This window comes from Canis aureus, chromosome 11 (assembly GCF_053574225.1).
Source record: "Canis aureus isolate CA01 chromosome 11, VMU_Caureus_v.1.0, whole genome shotgun sequence".
NCBI lineage: Eukaryota > Metazoa > Chordata > Mammalia > Carnivora > Canidae > Canis > Canis aureus.
Window position 1 is genome coordinate 16,169,726 of NC_135621.1, and position 21,794 is coordinate 16,191,519.

Here is a 21,794-nt window from a genome sequence, read left to right on the forward strand (position 1 = left end):
TCCTTATTTTACGGACCTGGTGCTGATGCAGGCAAAATCGCATCTCCCATGCATATTGCACACATTTTCATTTTAGTTTGTATCTATGTCGGAGGCATCTCCTCCAGTGTCCTGAATGCAGCTTTGTGCTGCTCTAATGAGAATTATTAAGCACGAGTGTATGTTCTTTTGTTAAATGAATTGGGATTCTCTGGAGCTTCACAGAGCAATCACTTTGTATGCTGATAAAGTCTGCAGACTGGGAATTCTCCCTAAATTTTTATGAGGACACATACCTGGGCGTAAAGATAACTATTAATGGAGAATCATGCAACTAAACTTCATTATGCTAAATACTTAAGATACCTTAAAGTGTATTGCTCAAAACCTTGAAAAATCATTCTCAATTGTCTCCATCATGGATAGGACTTAACTAGTAAAAATGAATTCTCCCATTAAACGGAGTATCATTTTAATGTGCTGCAACAAAAATTGCCTGCTGAAGTTAACAGGCATTGCAATAAAATTATCTTTGCTTTAAAATTATTTTCACTCAAAAAGAAGTTGAGAAAATCACTGATGAACTGAAATGGAATCTATCGAGTTCAATGTTTCTTTCACTTCCAATGTAAAGATACACCTGCTTCAGCATCCCGAACAATAATATACACGATTTACTATTCAGAGGAGGGAGTGGAAAGGTAGAGAGGACACATCTCGGTTTTGGTTAATATTTTACTTGTTCATCTCTCAAGTCCATCCTTGATTTAATGTCTGTAGGGAAAAATGCTTTGGCGTGGTTCTCACCATCAGTTAATAGATGTTTCAACAAAGGTTGGTGTATTGATACTATTGCCTATACTTCATTAATATCAAAATATATTTGCCCAATAGGGCTATTTGGTCACAGATAGATCGTTTGGAAATTAAATATTTATTTTTGAATCTGACTTTATAAATACTGAATACCAAATATATATATATATATATATTTGAAGTCCGTAAATACCAAATATATATAAATATTATATAATAAATATAAATAAACATAAATATATATTTATATATAATATACAAATTTACTTATAAATATAAATATTTATATATTTATATATTTATATATTATAAATAAAAGTAAATAAATAGATATATACATATAGTGATGATGTTATTGGGTGGGTCAACTTACAGTATAATATTGATGGCAATTGTATTAAATCTCACTCTGTTCCCTGGAAGAGAATATATATATTTATTATATATAATAAATATATAATTATAATATATAATTATAAATATATTACATAATATATATTTATTATATATAATAAATATATAATATAATTATAATATATAATTATAAGTATATTACATGTTATATATATATATATTCATGATTTCCCATGTAGTTCTGTTTATGTATCATGATCAAAATCCACATTATATAGTCTTTCTACTCTTGAAAAGTCAGTAAATTAGATGATCCAATTGTTTTCAACTTGGTCAATAATATATATATATTTTTTTCTTTTTCCAAGTGACTAACACATATTGAATGTGAAATACTTAAAGACTTCTTAAAGCTAGTTCCAGAGGGTGATGGTCTTTTTGATCCCGTTCAGTAGCTTAACAGTGACACTGACATTGAAAGACAAGAAGGAAGGTGGAAGGAATGCCTACCTGGGTCTCTTGGGGGACCACAGCCTTCAAAATGGACCTCTTCTCCTGCTTTCCTTTTACTCTCCCCACCCCCTTTCTGCAAGCAAGTTCTCTGCTGAAAACATAGACTTTTTTTATTTTAAAGAATAGAATATATATATATATATATATATATATGTATATATATATTTTTTCTCATTTGAGTGGGACTGGGGAGTGGTAACCATCTCTTCTGGAGGAAAGGGTAGCTTTTTCCTTAGCATTAGTGATCAGAGCAGTGTGAGGTATGGGTAGAAAAGAGGCTTGTAACCAAGAAGCGAAGTGCACAGGTTGGTAAGGGCTGTAGGGAGGACAGTAGCAGGTGCCCCTGAAGGAAAGGGTCTCGTTCCCATAGCTGAACTCTGAGTACATGTGGGAGGAGTTGTCGTGTGTGTGCCCCGTGCACTGAGGGTCACACTAACACTCAGGCTGTATGAACTGCTCGCCCGCAGAGGATGTCCATGTTAAGAAGGGGCCAGAGACTTGGACTCTCACCAGTGGTGGTGGAAGAGCGGTGCAGAGCATCTAGCAGGCTAACGGTGAAGGCCGGATGTGCACCTATCATGCTGACACCTGGCAGGAGCTCTCGCTAAGGCCACTACCCTAGCAAGCTGTGTCTCCATTTTCTCTCATTCTAGGGCCAATTCTGGGCTTTTTACAAACTATGTTAATGATGGGCCGGTAGCCCTACTAAGGGTGTCGCTTCACAGAAGGGATAAAAAGGGCTGAGCCATCAGTTGCTAATTGTTTCAATACAGTGACGGCTTTAGATGTTTTATGGCACAAATGCAGTTTTTGAGGATAAAACTACACATGAAGAACGGATAATGCATTCAGACTTGTGTTATTTACACTTGTTCTTTTATAAGACTCAAGACTTTGGCTTCCCAATTGTTTGGGAAGTGGGAGCTTTTGAAGAGCTTGTTAAGGTGTGTTAAGTTTCAGAAAATGTGACTCAGCTTCATTTACGGCTTCTAATAAAAGATCAACTTTTATTAAAGAAGATATCTTTAGGAAAGGAAGAAAAACAAACATAATTCCTTGGTTTCCATATATATTCACATATCCTTCTATATATTCAGGTACGTATCTGGGAGATTTTTGTAGTCACATTACCTCATGTTTTCTCCCGTGTGAATTTTTAAAATTTAAAACAAAACTGCAAGTGGAAATCTCATGTATGTTCTTAAAGCATGAATTTTCTTTAAAGCAAAGTCATTTTGTTCAGAAAGACACTAAGCGTTTCAGGTTTTGTGTATTTGAAACTTAGAGATAAAAGACAAATGAGCATTCCCTTTGGAATAAAGTATTTCTTCCAAAGACCATGTTCAGGTTTGCGGGGTGTCAAGGTCTTTCTGCATTTCCATAGGAATTTCAAAAGCAACTGATAAATTGACAGGATTAGACACTTTCTAAGAAGAAAATGCTTCTGAACCTGGACCCTAACAATAACACCAGGGCATCCTTTTTCATACCTCAAAATAGTGCAGGGAAAATCAACCCATTTCTTTCCCTTTTCGTGGAAGAGCAGTTTGTAGGCAAAATACTTCCACTTGCTAAAACTTGTCTGGCAGCACTGGATAAACCAAAAAATTGGTAATGCCAAAAATTTATGCCAAAATGATGAAATCTTCTGTTACACATCATTATTCATAGACATACATTATGTATGAGAGCAGATTATGCCCCTGTTAATCTGTACCTCTCACCACCACTCTTAAAGATTCTTATCTCCCTACAATACGTGTATTGGTCACATGTGATATCAGTCAGCCTTTAATTTGCTTTCCAAAGCCTTTAACGCAAACGTGACCAGAAGTGAAGGCTTGTGGACTAGGAGGGCAACCGAAAGCTAATTTATTAATTTCCTAATTATTAATCATCCTTAGCCAGACAGCTGTATGTGTCCAGAGACATTAGAACACAACTCATTTCTAAGAAAAGAGTAGCTGTCTCAGTCCATAACACTTTATGGGACTTTTTCCCCCCTCCTCTTTTCATCAAGGTTACTTTAACACTGTTCAGATGTTTCTAGACAGGAAAGTGAGAAATGGAAGTAGTGAGGTCAAGTGATATGAATAAAACAATGTAAAAGGACAAAAACAAAACGATGAAGGGTAATAAGGTCGTTTGAGGTCGTTGAAGATTTTTTGGCTCAACTGTACCATGAAGGCTTGTAATGCCGAAGACTTTGGTGGCCTCTACCGTGTAGCCTTCAACGTTGTGCCTTCACTAGTTCTCTGTGATATAGACCAAGGCATTCTGTGGAGCGTCTGGAGAGTGTAGACATCTTTGTTACCGTTTTTCCTGAGAGTCTAGAGAGTGTGGCCATGGCCAGACCACCATGTGGTCTACCCTCAGACGGTCCTGATTCCGCAACCATGGTTCCAAAAAAGATGATTTGGGGTAGAGCATGTTCTGGTGTTGAGTTGAGTAACGTCTGTGGACCTACAGTCACAAAGTTAGGAAAGGCCCTTACGTGAGACCCTTGTGTCTTCGGTTCTTCACCTCTCCCTCGGATCGATGAACTAGACCATATTTCTGTCATATTTGTCTTTAAAATCTAATATACACAGGAATGCTTTCTTTACCTACTCGAGATACACCTGTCCCCAATTAATTACTTTTTTTCTTAGAATCTTTTTTTTTCTTAAGATTTATTTATTTATTTTATGATAGACCCAGAGAGAGAGAGAGAGAGAGGCAGAGACACTGGAGGAGTAGAAGCAGGCTCCATGCAGGGAGCCCGACGTGGGACTTGATCCCAGGTTTCCAGGATCACGCCCAGGGCCTAAGGCAGACGCTAAACTGCTGAGCCACCCAGGGATCCCCCAATTAATTCCTTTAATCATGGTACTTTCTTCTCTCCAGATCTGGTCCAGTGATGCCTTTCTTGAGTGCTGTTAGCACTGTACCAGCTCAATAATTTTATATAAACGACTTTGATGGATTGCTGCTACTTGTTTGCCATTACATTCAGTCTTACGTTTCACTTGTTCTGTTTGTTAATTAATTGAAAGAATTATCAAGCACTTGAAACAAGGCCTTTGTTTTGCTGACTTCTATGGAACAAATCTCGTGGTATTAGAAGCACGGGTCTGCTAATATATCGGTTTCTTGTATACACTGTATTACATCTTTGGTGTAGTGATTTTAGTTAGTAGGTGTGGATAAATGTAGGGTTGTTTTTTTTTTAGCTCTTAGTTGACCAATCACGCCTCTATCAGATGTTGCTTTGTTTATGGAATAGCTCAGAAACCCAGATCCATAACCTCAATCAGACTGTTCATGTTCATAGATACATTTGGAAAATAAAATTTAGCACATTTAGCCTTAGAAGATTAGTCAAATGAGGGAACAATAAGAACACTTAGCCACCAGTTATTATGTTTATATTACATAGTTCAAACATGTTCTCTAATATTTAATCAAATTTATCTGGTTGCAATAGCCATTCCTTTTCACTTAGATTTTGAGTATATTTTTGCTCAATCAGCTAAGTTCTGCTTTTGAGTCCTGTTCTCTCTGTAAGCTTCACAAATTTGCTTGGTATTTTATAAAGAGGAGTTCTCTTGGGGCACCTGGGTGGCTCAGTGGTTGAGCATCTGCCTTTGGCTCAGGGCGTGACCCCGGGGTTCTGGGATCGACTCTCACGTCGGGCTCCCTGCACGGAGCCTGCTTCTCCCTCTGCCTGTGTCTCTGCCTCTCTCTGTGTGTCTCTTGTGAATGAATAAATAAATAAAAATCTAAAAAAAGAAGTTCTCTTTTCTTGGTTGTAGTGGTAGTAGTGGTGGTGGTATGATGGGGATATCTTTATTTAAATATTACTTATTTATCAAATTATCTGATTAAAGATTAGATCAATTGCTCCTTCAGAGCAGATTTGTCATTAATTATATTCTCTAACTACCCACGTTATTGGTCCAGTTTGAAGAATCTTAAACATACTACACTATTGAAGATTAAAAATAAAAACTAAAAAAATAAGATCTCTCTAAATAAAGCCTTTGCCTTAAGTTTAAGACAATAAAGAGCCTTTGTTGGAATTGTTGGCTTCTTTTGAGAGCTGACAAGCCGTATCACTTCCCAGGCCTGAAAATAATTTGGCTTCTCACAACAAAATAACATTTTTCTGTTTGTTGCTAAGCATTTTGTTGGCATTTTTGGGCCTTTAATTTACAAAATATTTCCAGTGATTAATCTATATTGGCTCGTTTTTCACTCTTTAACAAACATTTATTGCATACCCATTTTTTTTTTTTTTTTTTTTTGCTAGTTTCTCTGCCAGAGATGGGGAATGCACTGGTAAGTGTGACTCTCAAATCTTCACAGATCTTTTTTACCAGTTTAGTTAAATTATTTTCATCAGAGTAATGCTATTCTACAGTTTCCTAGAATGAGATTTGGCTCCCCCTTTTATTTTTTTTTTAATCTATTCCATGGATTAAATTTTTGACTCTTGACACTTACTAGTTGTGTGGTCTTATTTCTTCATATTGAAAATATGTATGAAATTCCCATGCTGTTTTGTCGCAGGTTAGTTTCAAGAATCAAAAAAAAATGTTTTTACTATCATTGTCACCAATATTGTTGTTACTTTTACATATATTAATTCTCTGTGAAATAGAGTGCCTATAACTAATCTCTCTGGTTATACCAGAAGCAGCATTTTATGTCCTTTGGGTCTTAGGTGAGTTTGAGAATGATTTCCAATGAGATACATACAAAGCAGTTGTTCTATTATTTCTCCTAATTCTGACCAACATGATGCAGTGGCTAAGAGCATGGACTCTAGAGCGAAACTGTTCAGGTTCAATTCCTAGGTCTTAGGAGGCCTTGAGCAAGCCAGTGAACTTTCTTTAAAATGAAGATCACAATAGTATCACTAGTAATTATTAATAATAATACCATAAAAATTAATAAGTGTCTTCACAAAATGCTTTTGAGTATATTTATTACATTCCTGAATGATGCTACAATGCCAGTACTTTAATATTTTGGCACATTATAAATGAATTTCTAGTCCAAATTTTGTATCCTGAATAGTGAAAATTTTCTCTATTAACATTATAATCGATGTATGACTATTATAGTAGCTTACTTTGAGGTCCGGGAATAAATATGGAATTTCCCTTTTGCATTGGTTAACTCTCTGGGCCAACGACTACTGTATAAGTTCTGGAATTGTTATGGGCTTAAGTCTTTCAAACTTGAAAAAATAATAATACTTTTTATTTTCTTTGAAAATACAGACTTCTATGATATGGCAACAAATCTAAAGAGTTATTTTTTAGAGATTTATTTCTTTTAGAGAGAGCAAGAAGAGGGTCATAATGGGAGAGGGAGAGAAAATCTTGAGTAGACTCTGCTGAGCGTGGAGACTGATGTGGGATTTGATCTCACGACCCTCAGATCATGACCTGAGCCGAAACCAAGAGTTGGATGCTTAACTCAGTGAGCCATCTAGGTGTCCCAACAATGTTAAGCTTTATCAGGCTAGGTTATCTGATGAACTGACCAATTTATAGCATTAAATATTGAAATTAAAGTACAAAAAGTGTGCTGATAAATTTCATTCATCAACTTAATAAGAACTTTATTACAGAATTAAGGTCATTTGAATTATTATTTATTTCACAAATTAAAATAACATAAAATAATTAGCCACTTGGTATCCATGTTAATAACTTCAGTGTGCTGATTAGCTTATCTTTGGAGTTCTTCCAGACTGAGTGGTGTAAGAAAGTTTCCATTAGAATTTAAAAGGAATAAAGGGAAAAGGAGAAAAAATGAGTGGGAAATATCAAAAAGGGAGACAGAACATGAGAGACTCCTAACTCTGGGAAAGGAACTAGGGGTGGTAGAAGGAGAGGTCGGCGGGGGGTGGGGGTGATTGGGTGACGGGCACTGAGGGGGGCACTTGACGGGATGAGCACTGGGTGTTATTCTATATGTTGGCAAATTGAACACCAATACAAAATAAATTTATAAAAATATAGAATTAAAAAATTTAAAAAAAGAAAAAAGAAAAAGAATTTAAACAGAAATGGGTTCTGTTGAAGATGATTAGTCAGTGCGCATTTAAAGACATTCTGAATTGCATTTTATCAATCAAATATTATAGTGCCTTGATTAGCTTATTATTAATGTATCTGCAAAATATTAGAGGGTCCTTGTGATGGAGAAACAAGTGTGCGGCCATCAAAGGAGATTGGCAGATCTGATTTCATTGAAATGTCTTCTCAGCTTGTCAAAAAAAATAATTATAGAAATAGAGAAGAAGACTCTTACTGCCAAAGTAGAGATAGGATATTTTTATTCAAAAAGATGGAGCTGTTCTCTGTCAGAAGCTTAAAATCTATGGAAAGGATCCTGAAGTAACGTGTGGACGAGCGGGAATTTGTTTACCAGCAAAGGATAGGAAGTATGCACCTCAGATTAGAGGCTTTATCTTGCCCTCACTTCTCAGAATTCAACCCGAAGTAGAGCATCTATGAGGTGTTCAATAATAAAAGTCCAGTTAAAAGTTAACGAGAAATTATGAAATGAAGGTGAGTAGATCATGTATGAAAGATTATAACCGTTTCTGTACCTACATTAGGAGCTCATTCACTGAATTCAAGAGGATACTGAGATTTAAAGGAAGCCATCCAGGATATTGAGATTTAAAATATATGCAACTAAAAATAATAAAATAAATAAAATAAAATAAAATAAAATAATATATAAAATAAAATAAAATAAAATAATATATAAAATAAAATAAAATAAAATAAAATAAAATAAAATAAAATAAATGAAACTGCATCAGATAAAGTGTTCGAAGGAAAACCAAAGGAAAGGTGTCCAGGCATCCTAAAAAGTGAAGGGAAACTAAACGATAGGAACATCTTAAGAGGGTTATATGAAAACGTATGGCATATGGTTATTATTCACAGTGATTTTTTGGGCTGCTAGAATCAGAATGAGCTACGTAATTAGACAACCTGTTCATAATTACTACTGTGATTGACATTATTTGAAGCACATTCATGATCATTCCATAAGACCCAGGATTATCATAATTAATGGAAACAGGAATGACTAAGTGATGCTAACTCATGGCCTATCAATACTGCTCTCCTTCGGAGGTTCTTGAGTAAGTCTGTGGGAGGCTCATAATTCCGTTGTATGTGATGCAGGCCATTGTGTGTTTTATCTTAGCACTCTCCCTCTGCCGTGCCACATTTTGGGTAATATTTTGAGACATGAGACATTCAACTTGGATGTTACAAACAAAACGTAAGGCAGCCAAAGGATGTGGTCACAGGAGAGACGATTTAACCCATTTTCTTTGTGTTAGTCACGTTTGAGAATATAGCAGTTCATGGAAATAGAAACCTGTGCGGGGGCTTATTTGGGGTTGTAAGAGGCTTATAAAGTCATGTAAGATGGGCCTATAGAAATATAATTGCTTTTTTGCTTTATGCATTGAATAAGGCGTCTTAGAATATTTGTGTATTGGCAGGGGATAAAATGTGGCTGATAGTTAAATAAGAACATATAGAAATTATTTTAGTTACTTATTTTAAAGCTTGTGTGAAACCCCAGAATAGTGTTCTATCAATAGAGATCTTCCTGGATTATTGTGTTCATGTATCATTTTCCGTTAAAGGTTATGTAAACAAATACAGAAGTGGAATTTTTCAGTATAGCGCTAATGGTGATTATTTTAAAAATTATTCTTCACTGGCCCCTGTGTCTGTGTGTTTACACAGGTTTGATTTTATTTTTTATTTTTTATTTTTTTCAGGTTTGATTTTAATGTAAGTGGATTGCTTTAACAACCTGCACAAGAAAATGATTATTAACATCTTGGGCATGTGTATCCTAAACATGAGATTTGAAAATGTTAATTTTTAAGATACATGGCTGTAGGGAAGCAACATTTATTTTCACTAGCTCTTGAGTTTTATTTCATCTATCCCTATGATTTAGCTGTCTCTAAAATATAAATTAATCAGCTAAATAATGATGTGATATTTCACAAATACATTTAGCTAACTTCCCACTGAGTAAAGTTTGAAATATCTTTGGACATTTTAGAACTTAGTAAAAGTAGGTGGACAGGGCAGCCCTGGTGGCTCAGCAGTTTAGCGCTGCTTCAGCCCGGGGACTGATCCTGGAGACCCGGGATCGAGTCCCATGTCAGGCTCCCTGCATGGAGCCTGCTTCTCCCTCTGCCTATGTCTCTGCCTCTCTCTCTCTCTCTGTATCTCTCATGAATAAATAAAATCTTAAAAGGTAGGTGGACAATATAAAATTTCAGATCAAATTCTTTTAGTATTTTAGGAAACTCAGAATCCAAATAATTTCTAGGTTTTACAAATATGGCATTGTGTTATTTGTTTACAAAGATGGTAATTGTGAATTTGCGGAGATACCAAATCACATAAATAAAACCTGATTAATATTTTTCAATATATTTGCTTTTCTTTTTTAAATTCTTGATCATATTCCCCTGCTTTACCCTTTGCTGTGGTTTGAATAAGTCACAGAGAACAAGACTGAAAAAAAAAAAAAATGAAAACCCAAACCATGTAAATAAAGCTCTAGCCCTCGCTCTTGCTTATGGAGAAAGGGGCTCAGATTAGTAAAGCTTTATGTGGTATTTTGCTGAACTGATGAAATCTTAAAAGTATTTCATGGTTGGATAGATTTTCAGAGGGGTAAAACATCAATAACATACTTATTTCTTCATGTTGATTGATCAATTGAGGTTGAATCAACTTGGTCACAGATGCTGAAAGTATTTCTCTCTAATCTTATAACTTTCTCTCTAGTCTCTACTTTCTAGTACTTATTTATGCTACTAGTACTTAACTCGTCAGGTGGCATTAATGATTTGTACGCTCAACTGTCTCCTTCATCGTAGTGGGAGTTGCTTGGAGTCAGGAATTAGATTCCTCAGCCTCTGAAAGGATGTCACGTATACAAAATAATCAGTAAACGTGTCTAGAAGTAGATTGCATCGTCCAAATTTTTTTTTTTGTCAAATATTCTTAGTGATTTGATTCCACGGATTAGAAAAGTGCCTTTATCTATATCCAACAGGATATTATTGTGAACATTAAGTATTGGAATAAGACACCGCTTTACACACATCAAAATACGGAAAAAGGGAATATTTGTGTCTGTTTGGCTATCTGCATATGTATCTGCAGACCTGCCTACATATTCCATGCGGCCTTTGTGTCTAAATCTACAATGAATTCATACATCTTGGATTTCCAAATAAATCATACCTTATGGATCACCATTGACCATCACAAAGTTGAACTAGATTTTACAGAAATAATTCCTACAGCGTCTTGAGATTGCCAGGGTCATGTCCATACCGTGTGTTCTTCGTGCATAATTACGTGCCATTGTCCCACGTTTGTTTCTGGTTGCCCCTCCCGGCAGTCGGCCTTCCACTCTTCACAGTCTCCCTAAATGCGGGTCTAGTGATGTCACCCTGCCACTGTAGCTTCCCAACCTGCTGGCCTGGCTCCTGTCCTCCTCTCTGTGATGATCACTGGGCATCCACCCCATTTTATTCCCTGCCTTCCGTCATGCAGAACTCTGTAGCCCCCCAACAAGCCGTTAAATCTCCGGTGCTTTTCCAAGATACCCTTTCTGTCCAAAATGCTGTTTTCTGCTGTAGCTATCTAGAAAAGTCAACTCATCCTTAAAGATTCACCACCGGCCGTCAGCTTAGAGGCCTTTCCTGCCTTCCCCGGGTGGAGGACATCACAGCCTTCGTGCGGGCGCACCGTGTACTGGACCTGCTTCCCCTTGGACATGCAGCAGGTGGTTTTTGTAATATTTGTGTTCATCTGTGTCTCTCCCATTCCTACCATAAAGTCTTTGAAGGTCGAATCCATGTCTCCGTATCCTTTTTATCTTCAGATCCAGACATACCATCTGGGATATAGCAGGTGCTCAATAAATATTTGTAGAACAAATTCTCTTATTTAATCTTTGCAACCACATCTGTTTACAAATGAAGGTGCCGAAGTCTAACAAATACCGAGTAACTTGCGCAAGGTCACGCAGCTAGTGAATGGCAGATATTCTACTTGTGGTGTCGGGCGCTGCCGTCCACTCCGCAGGAGCATGCCTGTCTCATCTCCCGGGGACACCAAGGAGCCCTTTGCGTCCATATTCATCCTCCTGGAAAATCAGGTCCTGTGGCTGCTGTGATAGGACCCTCCTCTGCCCCGAGGATTGTGTTCCCCGCTCTGGTTCTTCCTGGGAGGACCTCCCCGCCTGCTGGAACTGACTCAGCCTTGGCTGTCACCTTCATCCTGCTGATGTACCTGACTTTCCTTGATCTCGATCCAGATTGTGCTTTGATATATATATAAATATATATTAAATATATTTAATATATAATAAATATATATTCAATAAATATATAAATAAATATATTATATATCATTTAATATATAAATATATATTTATATTATATTATTATATTTATATATAATATTTAATAATATCATATTATAGTCATAATATATTAAATAATATATAATATTTATTTATATATTAAATGATATATAATATTATATATTATATTAAATAATATATAATATATATTTATATTAATATAAATATATATCTATATATAAATAGAACTATATATTTTGATATTTTATTATCTGGAATATATATATGTATATTAATTTTTTATAATCTGGGAAAAATATATTTTTTCCTTCCTGGTGTCAAAGTGTCCGCCTCGTATGGCCCTTCACTAGAGTTAGTCGGACTTCCCGTAGGAACTTGCTGACACCCTTGCCCTTTGGTAGTGCCCCGTCTTCCTGGTGCCCACCTGGCCCGTGGCTGCTGGCCCTTCAGGGTGGACACATCCAGGTGGGACTGTCCTGAGTTGGCAGCTGGAACCTGCCAGCGGAGCTAATGCCACAGCAAGCGAGCTTAAGGCCTCCCTTTGCAGATGCCACTAATTATCAGTCTATGAAACGCTAATATAAGAAATAATAATAAAAAGAAATAATAATGAAAAGAAAGAAATAATAATAAAAAAAAGAGTAGATTCTGAGATCTTGCTTCTGCTTTCATATGAACTGCAGCCTCCTGCCAGAGGGCGTGTGGTGTGGGCCCCCTAGATGCAGGCCTTGCTCCCGCTTTCCCAATGCGTCTCGCTTTCTGGGTGTCCGCTGTCCCCTTACCTGCCCCAGGTCCCGGAGTGGTCCTTATAGCTGGCTCTCCAGTGCGGGCCTTTGCTGCTCCTCCTCTTCTTCCACTAGATACCCCCCCAACCCTTTACAAAATGCCATTGAGGCATCTCTTGATCCTTCCTCTCCATCACCTGCCAAGGGGACCGGGACTCAAGGTGTCTGCGCTGGCCGGTTTGTCATTCCAAGGCTGCCACGGAACACCGGCCCTGCAGCAGCACCTGTCCCCTAGGTTATCCCTCGACCCCCTGAGTGCAGTAGCCGCTCCCTGTCCCCCCCCCCCCAATACGTCAGGCCACCCTGGGCACCACAGGTCAGTCATTTCCCTAAGACACTACTTTTACTATGTCATTCTACGTGCAGCTGCCCATTGATTAGGGCCAAAGCCTTCTACCTGATGGTTGAGGAGTCACACACATGAGCTTTTTTTATTTTATTTTTTCTCCATTTTATCTGCCTGGATTTGTCCTTTTCCTTTTTGTTTTTCTTTTTTTTAAGATTTTATTTATTTATTCATGAGAGACACAGGCAGAGGGAGAAGCAGGCTCCATGCAAGGAGCCCAATGCAGGACTTGATCCCAGGTCTCCAGGATCACGCCCTGGGCCGAAGGCAGGCACTCCACCGCTGAGCCACCCAGGGATCCCTATTTGTCCTTTTTCAAAAAGCTGTTTCCCTCATTCTCCTAAGTAACCCGTCATCCTTCAACAACCCACTTTAATGTCACTTCCTCTGCGAAGCCTTTTCTGAACTAACCAATCATTTCATCCTGTGTGTTTTAAAACATCCATCCTATTATAATACACTGAGCTGTTTGTCTTTCTCTTGCACTTTTAAGTCCTTTAAGGTCGGAAACCAAGTTTCTGTCGTGTATTTCTCCCCCAGACACAGCATGATCTCTGGCACAGAGTGGGAGTTTAGTACGTATTTGTTAAATGAATGAATGAGAAAAAAATAATGCAGGCTTTCTTTTTTCCCATGTGATATTCTCAACTCCGAGTTTATCCACACTTTCTTTACCCATCTGAAAAATCTTTTCACTCTTCTCCGAAAATTCAAATGTATTTTGGAAACAGTCCAATACGAAACATCTATTCGCCATTATTTGACCTGTTGGAACGTAGACACATAGGCGACAACTCCAAGGAAGTCTGTAGTAGAGCAGAAGGGGCTGTTCTTACTATTAACGTGGAACTTACTCGAACAAATTTAAGTCCCACATTTATCTTATTGTGCTGCTTTTGGAAAGTGACAGGATAGCTTAAAGTGGTGGCCTTAAAATCTGAACTAGAATAAAAGCTAACTTTTTAGCTCAATTTGCTATTCCCTACCCAGGGAGAGACACACAGACCCACATGCAGCTTTAAAGTTCCTTCAAGGGCCAGAACAAATTCTACTTCTCCTGTTAAACTTTGCATAAATAATTCCGTTTTACAGTATTTTTTCCCCCTCAGATTTCCTTTGGCATTTCTAGCGCATAAGAGAAAAAGCATTATTTTGTTCACTGCATCCAACCATTTTGTTTGATCTCTTATCTCGCATCAGAGCCAGGATTTCTTTAACTTTATTTTGAAACTCTCAGGGTCTCAGGTTGACAGTAGGCAATTAATCAATACTTTGTAATTGTTGCTGTTACTATTATCATGGAGGACGAAGGGGGAGGGCCCCAGCAGGTGACTGTCAAGCTAAGATCATCTTTTTATTTTATAGTGACACAGGTTTTTTATAAAATATTAGCACCTTTCCTCCTGGAAACTCTTTGTAGTTTTGTGCAATTGGGTTTGCCTCTGGCTAGAATTTTCTTTTTTCTTCCTTAATTTAAAGTGTTCTCTCTTCTGAGTTTTGTGAGTGTTCTTTGGCCAGGCTTTGCTTTCTTCTTCTTTTTCTTTTTTTCTCCTCTCTTTTAATCTCTTTTAATGCTTTATCCCCCCCTCAATTACACAATGTCATTCTCTCCAACCGTTTAGAAAGGAGTCTTTGCTAATGACTCAACATTACTAAATTTAACCACTTTCTTGAAATTCTACTGATGAGGCAAAGGTTTGTTTTTGTTTTCCTCTACAAGCGTGAAGCAACACACCATGTATAACTTATATTTCCTTAAACAAGAGAGTTTCATTTTAGAAATTTTTTACCTTAAGTTTCACATTTGGAATTACTTAGCCATTTACTTTATATCATGTAAAAAATCACACGGCTAGCAAACCAACATATGTGCACTAAATGTTCCTATCGATCGGTATACATTTATCGGTGCTAAATATTAAAAATTAGGATTCGTAAAAACAGCGTTTTAAACTCATTTTACACTGTGGTTTCAACCAGAGATTTGAGTTACGTAATGGAGCAGGCAGTCACTATTTACAGAGTTGAATATTCTATTTTGTTCAGAATGAAAACCACATCTTCAATTGGAATTTCTTATCAATAAAAGTGTTCATTGGTCAAGTTGAAGTGTGATGATGCATTCCATGTTCCCACCTATTAATTTCAGTATCAAATGGTTTTAATGTGCATTTTTAAGTTGAATGAGTAACAAGATTGCTTGCCTGCTTAATAGTAACATCAACATTTTTTAAATTTTATTTTGGAAATACACGATTTTCTCTCACTCTCTCAATCTAGGCCATCTGTCTGTCTTTTTATTCTTAAAATTTTAAGTCACAAGATGCAACTTCACTCTCCTTGATTTGTCTTGAATTGAGAACTTAACTTGAGAAGAAATACACTATTAATTTATGTGATATTTGTCAAGTCATTGTAAGTTTGAACTTCTTACCATGGAGCAGACCTCTGGGACCAGTCCGGTCCCAGTTCAGGGTGATGGAGTACAGGCCATGGTGTGAAACTCGCACTCTTCCGTCCAAAAAAGGACTGAAGAGATTAGATCTATAGTCCACAAGAGCATATAGTTGGCTTATAGCATATAGTTGGCTGGAGAACTAATTAAATTATTGATTATACGTACTAAATCATGGGACAAATGATGAAGTAAGACGCTTCTCGAAAGCCATGTTTAAAGAACGCACATATACGCCTAGTTAAGTATCCCTTTCTTAGCATATTTATTCTCCATGTCCATTTTTGTACAAATACAGGATTGGTGTACTCTCAGCTTGAAATTACAACTCACTCAGAAATAACATGCTGTTTATCTGCTGGCACAAAACTAGGAGTCTCCGGGAGTGAGTTCAGAATTAGCTATAGCAATTTAAGAGTCGCAGTCTTTAATCTCTGTAATGATGCTCCGCAGGTCCCAACTACCTAGGGGCTACTTAGCCCTGTTATCTCTTGCAACTTCTTTATTCTCTCCCTCCTCCCCCAGTGAAGGCAGGAGGCCAGGAGGACTAATAGCTGCCAGCATTTTTGTTACCAAAACCCAAGCTGTTTCTTTAAAGCAGGCTTCTTAAAATGACAAAGAAGTGCTTTTTTCTTTACAGTTCATTTCTGACATAACAAACCAGCTTTTATCAGAGCAAATACAAAGATCTAAACATCACACAGAATAGAAGTTTTAGGATTTTGTTTGTTTGCGCAACCTGATGCTAATGGGTTAGTAACACCTGTTGATCTCCTCCTTATGTTCATTATCCTGAATTCACATATATATCCCCAGATATTATAGCTTTATCACTTTGCCTTTTGCTATTTGTTGTGGTCTCCTGAAATTCTTTCAGAAAATAAATGATGTGTGTGTGTGTGTGTGTGTGTGTGTATATATATATCTTAGAGAGAAAATAACATGGGGGGAAGCAGGGAAAAGTGGATGGATCAGCGAGAGAGAATGAGCTGTTCCAATGGTGCTACAAATAAATGGTATAAATAGCAAAATGACACTGGAAGCTGGAAATGTAGTTATTATTCCTATATTGAGCTTAACTAAAAAAGGTGATTTGGGACTGGAATTGTAGGCTTGGTCCTGTAGTGCACACAAACAAGCTCGGTCTGTTTCATTTATGGCCCAGCATCTGAATCTGCTTTAACCACTGTTAGAGCACAGTCTGATGTTTTTAAATCTATTTAAGGCCCATTGTAGCCCATTGATTTTGTTTCATGTTGTGCTCAAATCAACCACTCTCATTTTAGAGTAACTTAGAGGCTTTTTTTTTTTTTTTTTTTTTTTTTTTTTTTACTGGGTTCTCTTTGGAGTTCAGTCTCCCGACGTGGGCTGCCGAACATCACCAATCAAGGAACATGCATTCTGTTCGCGTTGTCAAACTCATTCTGCATAACCATGAACCACCTATGATATTGCCCCATCTGCTGTATTGCAGGAAAAACAGAGGTTTCTGACGGATGTCCTGCATGAAGTAATGCTGCTGGACGGCTTGGCCAGTTCCCATCCAGTATCACAGGAGGTGCTACAGGCAACAGATATTGACAGGGTGTTTGACTGGATCGCCTATAAAAAGGTGGGAATAGATAAGACCCAAGTGCCAATTGGATATTTCACTGTCCCTAGGCAGCCAAACTATTTCACGCGAGATGTATTCTTCTCTCCCTCCTGGCAGGTAGAAATGGACCGAGTCAGAAAACATAGACTTACTAGCTTCATGTCATTTTTATGAGTTAGGGCTTTGCTTTATAAATCAGTAAGCTGGAGATGAATGTTTGCCAAATAATGCATAGAAATGTTGGATGTATTAATGAATAGATGTTTGGAGCCTTGATATGAAATTGCTGTACAAATGGTGTTGTGTCGATGTCAGTTTTTATTATTATTAATGAGAGCTGACCTAAACGGTGATAAATTATGTGTCATCAGTGCCCCTTCAATACTTAACTTATTTTGGTTGGCTGATGCAAATGGGTGTAGGCAGTGACATATGCATTTTATAAACATTATTTAAGGGACATTTAGAGAATTAAACATCTTTCTTGGATAATAATCATGAAAAATGAAATTTTAAAGACTAGACTTTGACTGACAAAGATTTTGGACTGATGACTAGACGCAGAAATAAGACACACTCTGAACTTTTTCCCATTGTTATGTGGATTAAGATTCTTCCTCCTGTTTATATCCCTTAGTCGTTCTAATTTAGCATAAGTATATACATCTCTTTGTTTAATATTCAATAGCTACTTGGGAATTATTAAAATAGTGCTAAAGTCTAGTTCATATTTGGTGTAGACTAAATTGCATTTATTGGGATTTCCATGTACTTTATTGATTTACAAATGTTTTAAGTTTTTTAAAACTGTTGCTAATGTTTTTCTGGAAATATTCCTTTTTCACCTAGAGGTCAAATAATGATTCATCAGGATTCCTTGGTACCCCAATTTGAGTATTTGGTTTTGTACTCAGCAAATGACTATCTCAATGGTTATTAGTTAATATTATGTGCTATAATATATGTAAAGGTACACATTGTGTTAGAAAATACCTTTTCAAGTCACTGATCATTGCATTGATTATAAAAGGGTTTTTGAGGACTTAGAAAAATAAGTGGAGGTATAGAACCATATTTAAAATATATGTTAATATATTTATGTAAAATATCAGCATTTAAAATATATATTAATTTTTATATGTGATATTTTTTTCCTATATGCTTTTTAAGTTCTTTATTTAATGGAGTTAACCCATACTGTATTATTAGTTTCAGGGGCAGAGTTTAGTGATTCATCCGTGGCATATAGCACCCAGTGCTCATTACATCAAATGCCCTCCTTAGTGCCCATCACTCATTTATCCCATCCCCCCAACAGCCTCTCCTCCAGCAACCCTCAATTTGTTTCTTAGAGTACAGCATCTCTTATGGTTTGCCTCCCTCTCTATTTTCATCTTATTTTATTTTTCCTTCCCTTCCCCTATGCTCCTCTGTTTTGTTTCTTAAATTCTACATATGAGTGAAATCATATGGTATTTGTCTTTCTTTGACTGACTTATCTCACTTAGCATAATAACCTTTAGTTCCATCCCTATCATTGCAAATGGCAAGATTTCATTCTCTTTGATGGCTTAGTAATATTCCATTGTGTATAATTACCACATCTTCTTTATCCACTTATCTCTTGATGGACATCTGGGCTCTTTCCATAATTTAGCTGTTGTGGACGTTGCTGCTATAAACACTGGGGTGCAGGTGCCCTATCAGATCACTGTGTTTTTTTTTTTTTTTTTTTTCAGATCATTGTGTTTGTATCCTTTGGATAAATCCCCAGTAGTGCAATTGCTGGGTCATAGGGAAGCTCTGTTTTTCCCTTCTTGAGGACCCTCCACACTGTTCTCCAGCGCGGCTACACCAGCCTGCCTTCCCACCGACAGTGCAAGAGGGCTCCCCTTTCTCTGCATCCTCACCAACATCTGTGGTTTCCCGACTTGTTAATTTTATTTGGCTATTTTTAATTGGATGCACATTCAGTGTCTTCAACTGTATTGATTCCTAAAATATAATGCAGAAAGTATTATTCATCCCTTCTGCATGGCATATAGAGATAGGCTGGAAGTTAGAAAACTTGAACCTATTATTAAGATACCTTGAGATGAGTTTGGAGACGCATTTTCCACCTTCCACCAATTCTCTAAAAGTAGTTATAAATACCGGTTTTACCTCAGCATGAACAGTTATCAAGAAAATATTATTTTGATTAAATACATGATAGATGTATTTAGACATAAATAACATCTATCCCAGATTCCATATATTTGAGCAATTTCAAATTTATTTGAGGAGGTTGAGAATCAAAACAATAGGAAAAAATGAAGATGCCATGAGTATTTTTTTACCCTTTCCACATTTTAGTGCAAAGTCTTGCCAGTTTACAAATGTGAGAAATGAGCCTACTACGCCACCCTGCTCAGGAGCACCATCATAAGGGACACTGGCTTTCTTGCCTCTAGCCATGTATCTTTTTTTTTAACTTGATTGAGCAATAATTAACAAATATAGTTGTAAATATTTAAAGTGTACAATGCGAGGATTTGATATAAATATATTAGACTGTGGAATGATTACCAATATCAAGATTATGAGCATATCCATCACCTCCCATAGTTGATTCTTTTGTATGTTTGCATACGTGGTGAGAACGCCAAAGATCTACTCTCAGCTACTTTTGAGTGTAGAGTATCATGTTACCAACTATGGTTGCCATGCTGTACATTAGATCACGGAACTTATTATAAATAACTGAAAATTTATACCCTTTCAATTACATCACCCCATTTCCTTCTTCCCCAAGCCCTTGTCAACTACCATTCTATTTTCTGTTCCTATGAAATTGGCCTTTTTGTTTGTTTGTTTTAAGATTTCACAAATAAGTAATACCTTATAGTATTTATCTTTCTCTCTCTGGTTTATTTTACTAAGCATAATGCCTCCAGGTTAACCCATGTGGTTGCAAATGGCAGGATTTCTCTCTTTTTTATGGCTGAATAATATCTGGACTCTATACTTTCAACTGGTACTTTGTAACCATTTTTGTTTTTGTTTTTGTTTTGCCAGTACCATACTATTTTGATCACTATAGCTTTGTAAGATAGCTTGAATCAGGAAGTGAGATGCCTTCAGCCCTGTTCTTCTTTCTAGGGATTGTTTTGGTTATTTGAGGTCTTAGAATGTTTTTTTTTTTTTTTTCTGTGAAAAATGCCATTGGAATTCTGATAGGGATTGTATTGAATCTGTAGATCGCTTTGGGTAGTATAGACATTTTCACAGTATTTATTCTTCCAATCCAAGATCATGGGATATCTTTCCATTTATTAGTTTTCTTCAGTCTCTTTCATCAATGTCTTATTGTCCCAGTAAAGCAGTAAAGAAGTCTTTTCATCTCTTTCGTTAAATGTATTCCTAAGTATTTTATTGCCTTTGATGCTACTGTAAATGGGATTGCTTTTTAAATTTCTCTTTTAGATAATTCATTGTTAATGTGTAGAAACACAACTGATTTCTGTATTTTGAATTTGTATCTTGCAATTTTACTGAATTAATGTATTAGTTGCACTTTTGGTAGAGTCTTTAGGGTTTTCTGTATCAGACCATATCATCTACACAGAAAGATGATTTTACTTCCTTTCTGATTCAGATACTTTTTATTTCTTGTTCTTGCCCAGTTGCTATGGGTAGGATTTCCAGTACTGTGTTGAGTAGAAATGGTGAGAGTGAGCATCCTTGTCATTACTGATCTTAAAGGGTAGACTTTTAACTTTCACCCCACACACACATATATATAGACTATATGTCTATATATATAGACAAGCCATAGCTAACATCATACTATCTTTATGCTTTAAGTACCACTGAAAATATTGTCCTACCTGTGTATTTTCAAGTGATGAGAGATCTACTGGATTTTCAAAGAAGGCTTCATAAGAAAGAAACTTTAACAGCTATACTGAGGTATAATTAAAATACAACGAACTGTACATGTTTAAAAGGTACAATTTGATATGTTCTGACTTATGTATACACCCTGAAATGTTCAGCTGCCTTAAACCACTGAACATGCCTATCATATCATCTGGACATTCCACTTCTAAGTACCTACCCAAGAGAAAGAAAAGCAAATATACATATAAAGACCTGCACACAAATGTTCATAGCAGCTTTATTTGTAACAGTAAAAAACTAGAAACAACCCAATTACCCAGGAGAAGGTAGAAATTGTATTATATCCATATATGCTAAAACATGAATGTATCTCAGAATCATTATGTTTCACGTTTTCCAGTGTAGTTGTACCTTTGTACGGTGGTATATTCCCACTGAGCATGTATCCATCTTCTACTTTCTCCACATCTTTTCTAACACAAACATGGTATAATCAGTTATTTTAATTTTTGATACAATTTTTAAAAGATTTTGTTTATTTATTTGAGAAAGAGAGCATGAGTGGGGAGGGAGGGTGTGGGGAGGAAGAGGAAGGAAGGAGAAGCAGCCTTCTTGCTGAGC

At 36.6% G+C, this 21,794-nt stretch overlaps 1 protein-coding gene across 1 annotated transcript in view; it reads left to right on the forward strand.

The window, feature by feature from the left end:
- TRHDE (thyrotropin releasing hormone degrading enzyme) overlaps positions 1-21,794 on the forward strand; it is a 371,785-nt gene that overhangs the window by 205,507 nt on the left and 144,484 nt on the right. Inside the window, exon 6 of the mRNA XM_077913853.1 lies at positions 17,172-17,309. Coding sequence (XP_077769979.1) covers positions 17,172-17,309 — 138 coding nt within the window. The remainder of the gene's footprint in view (positions 1-17,171; positions 17,310-21,794) is intronic.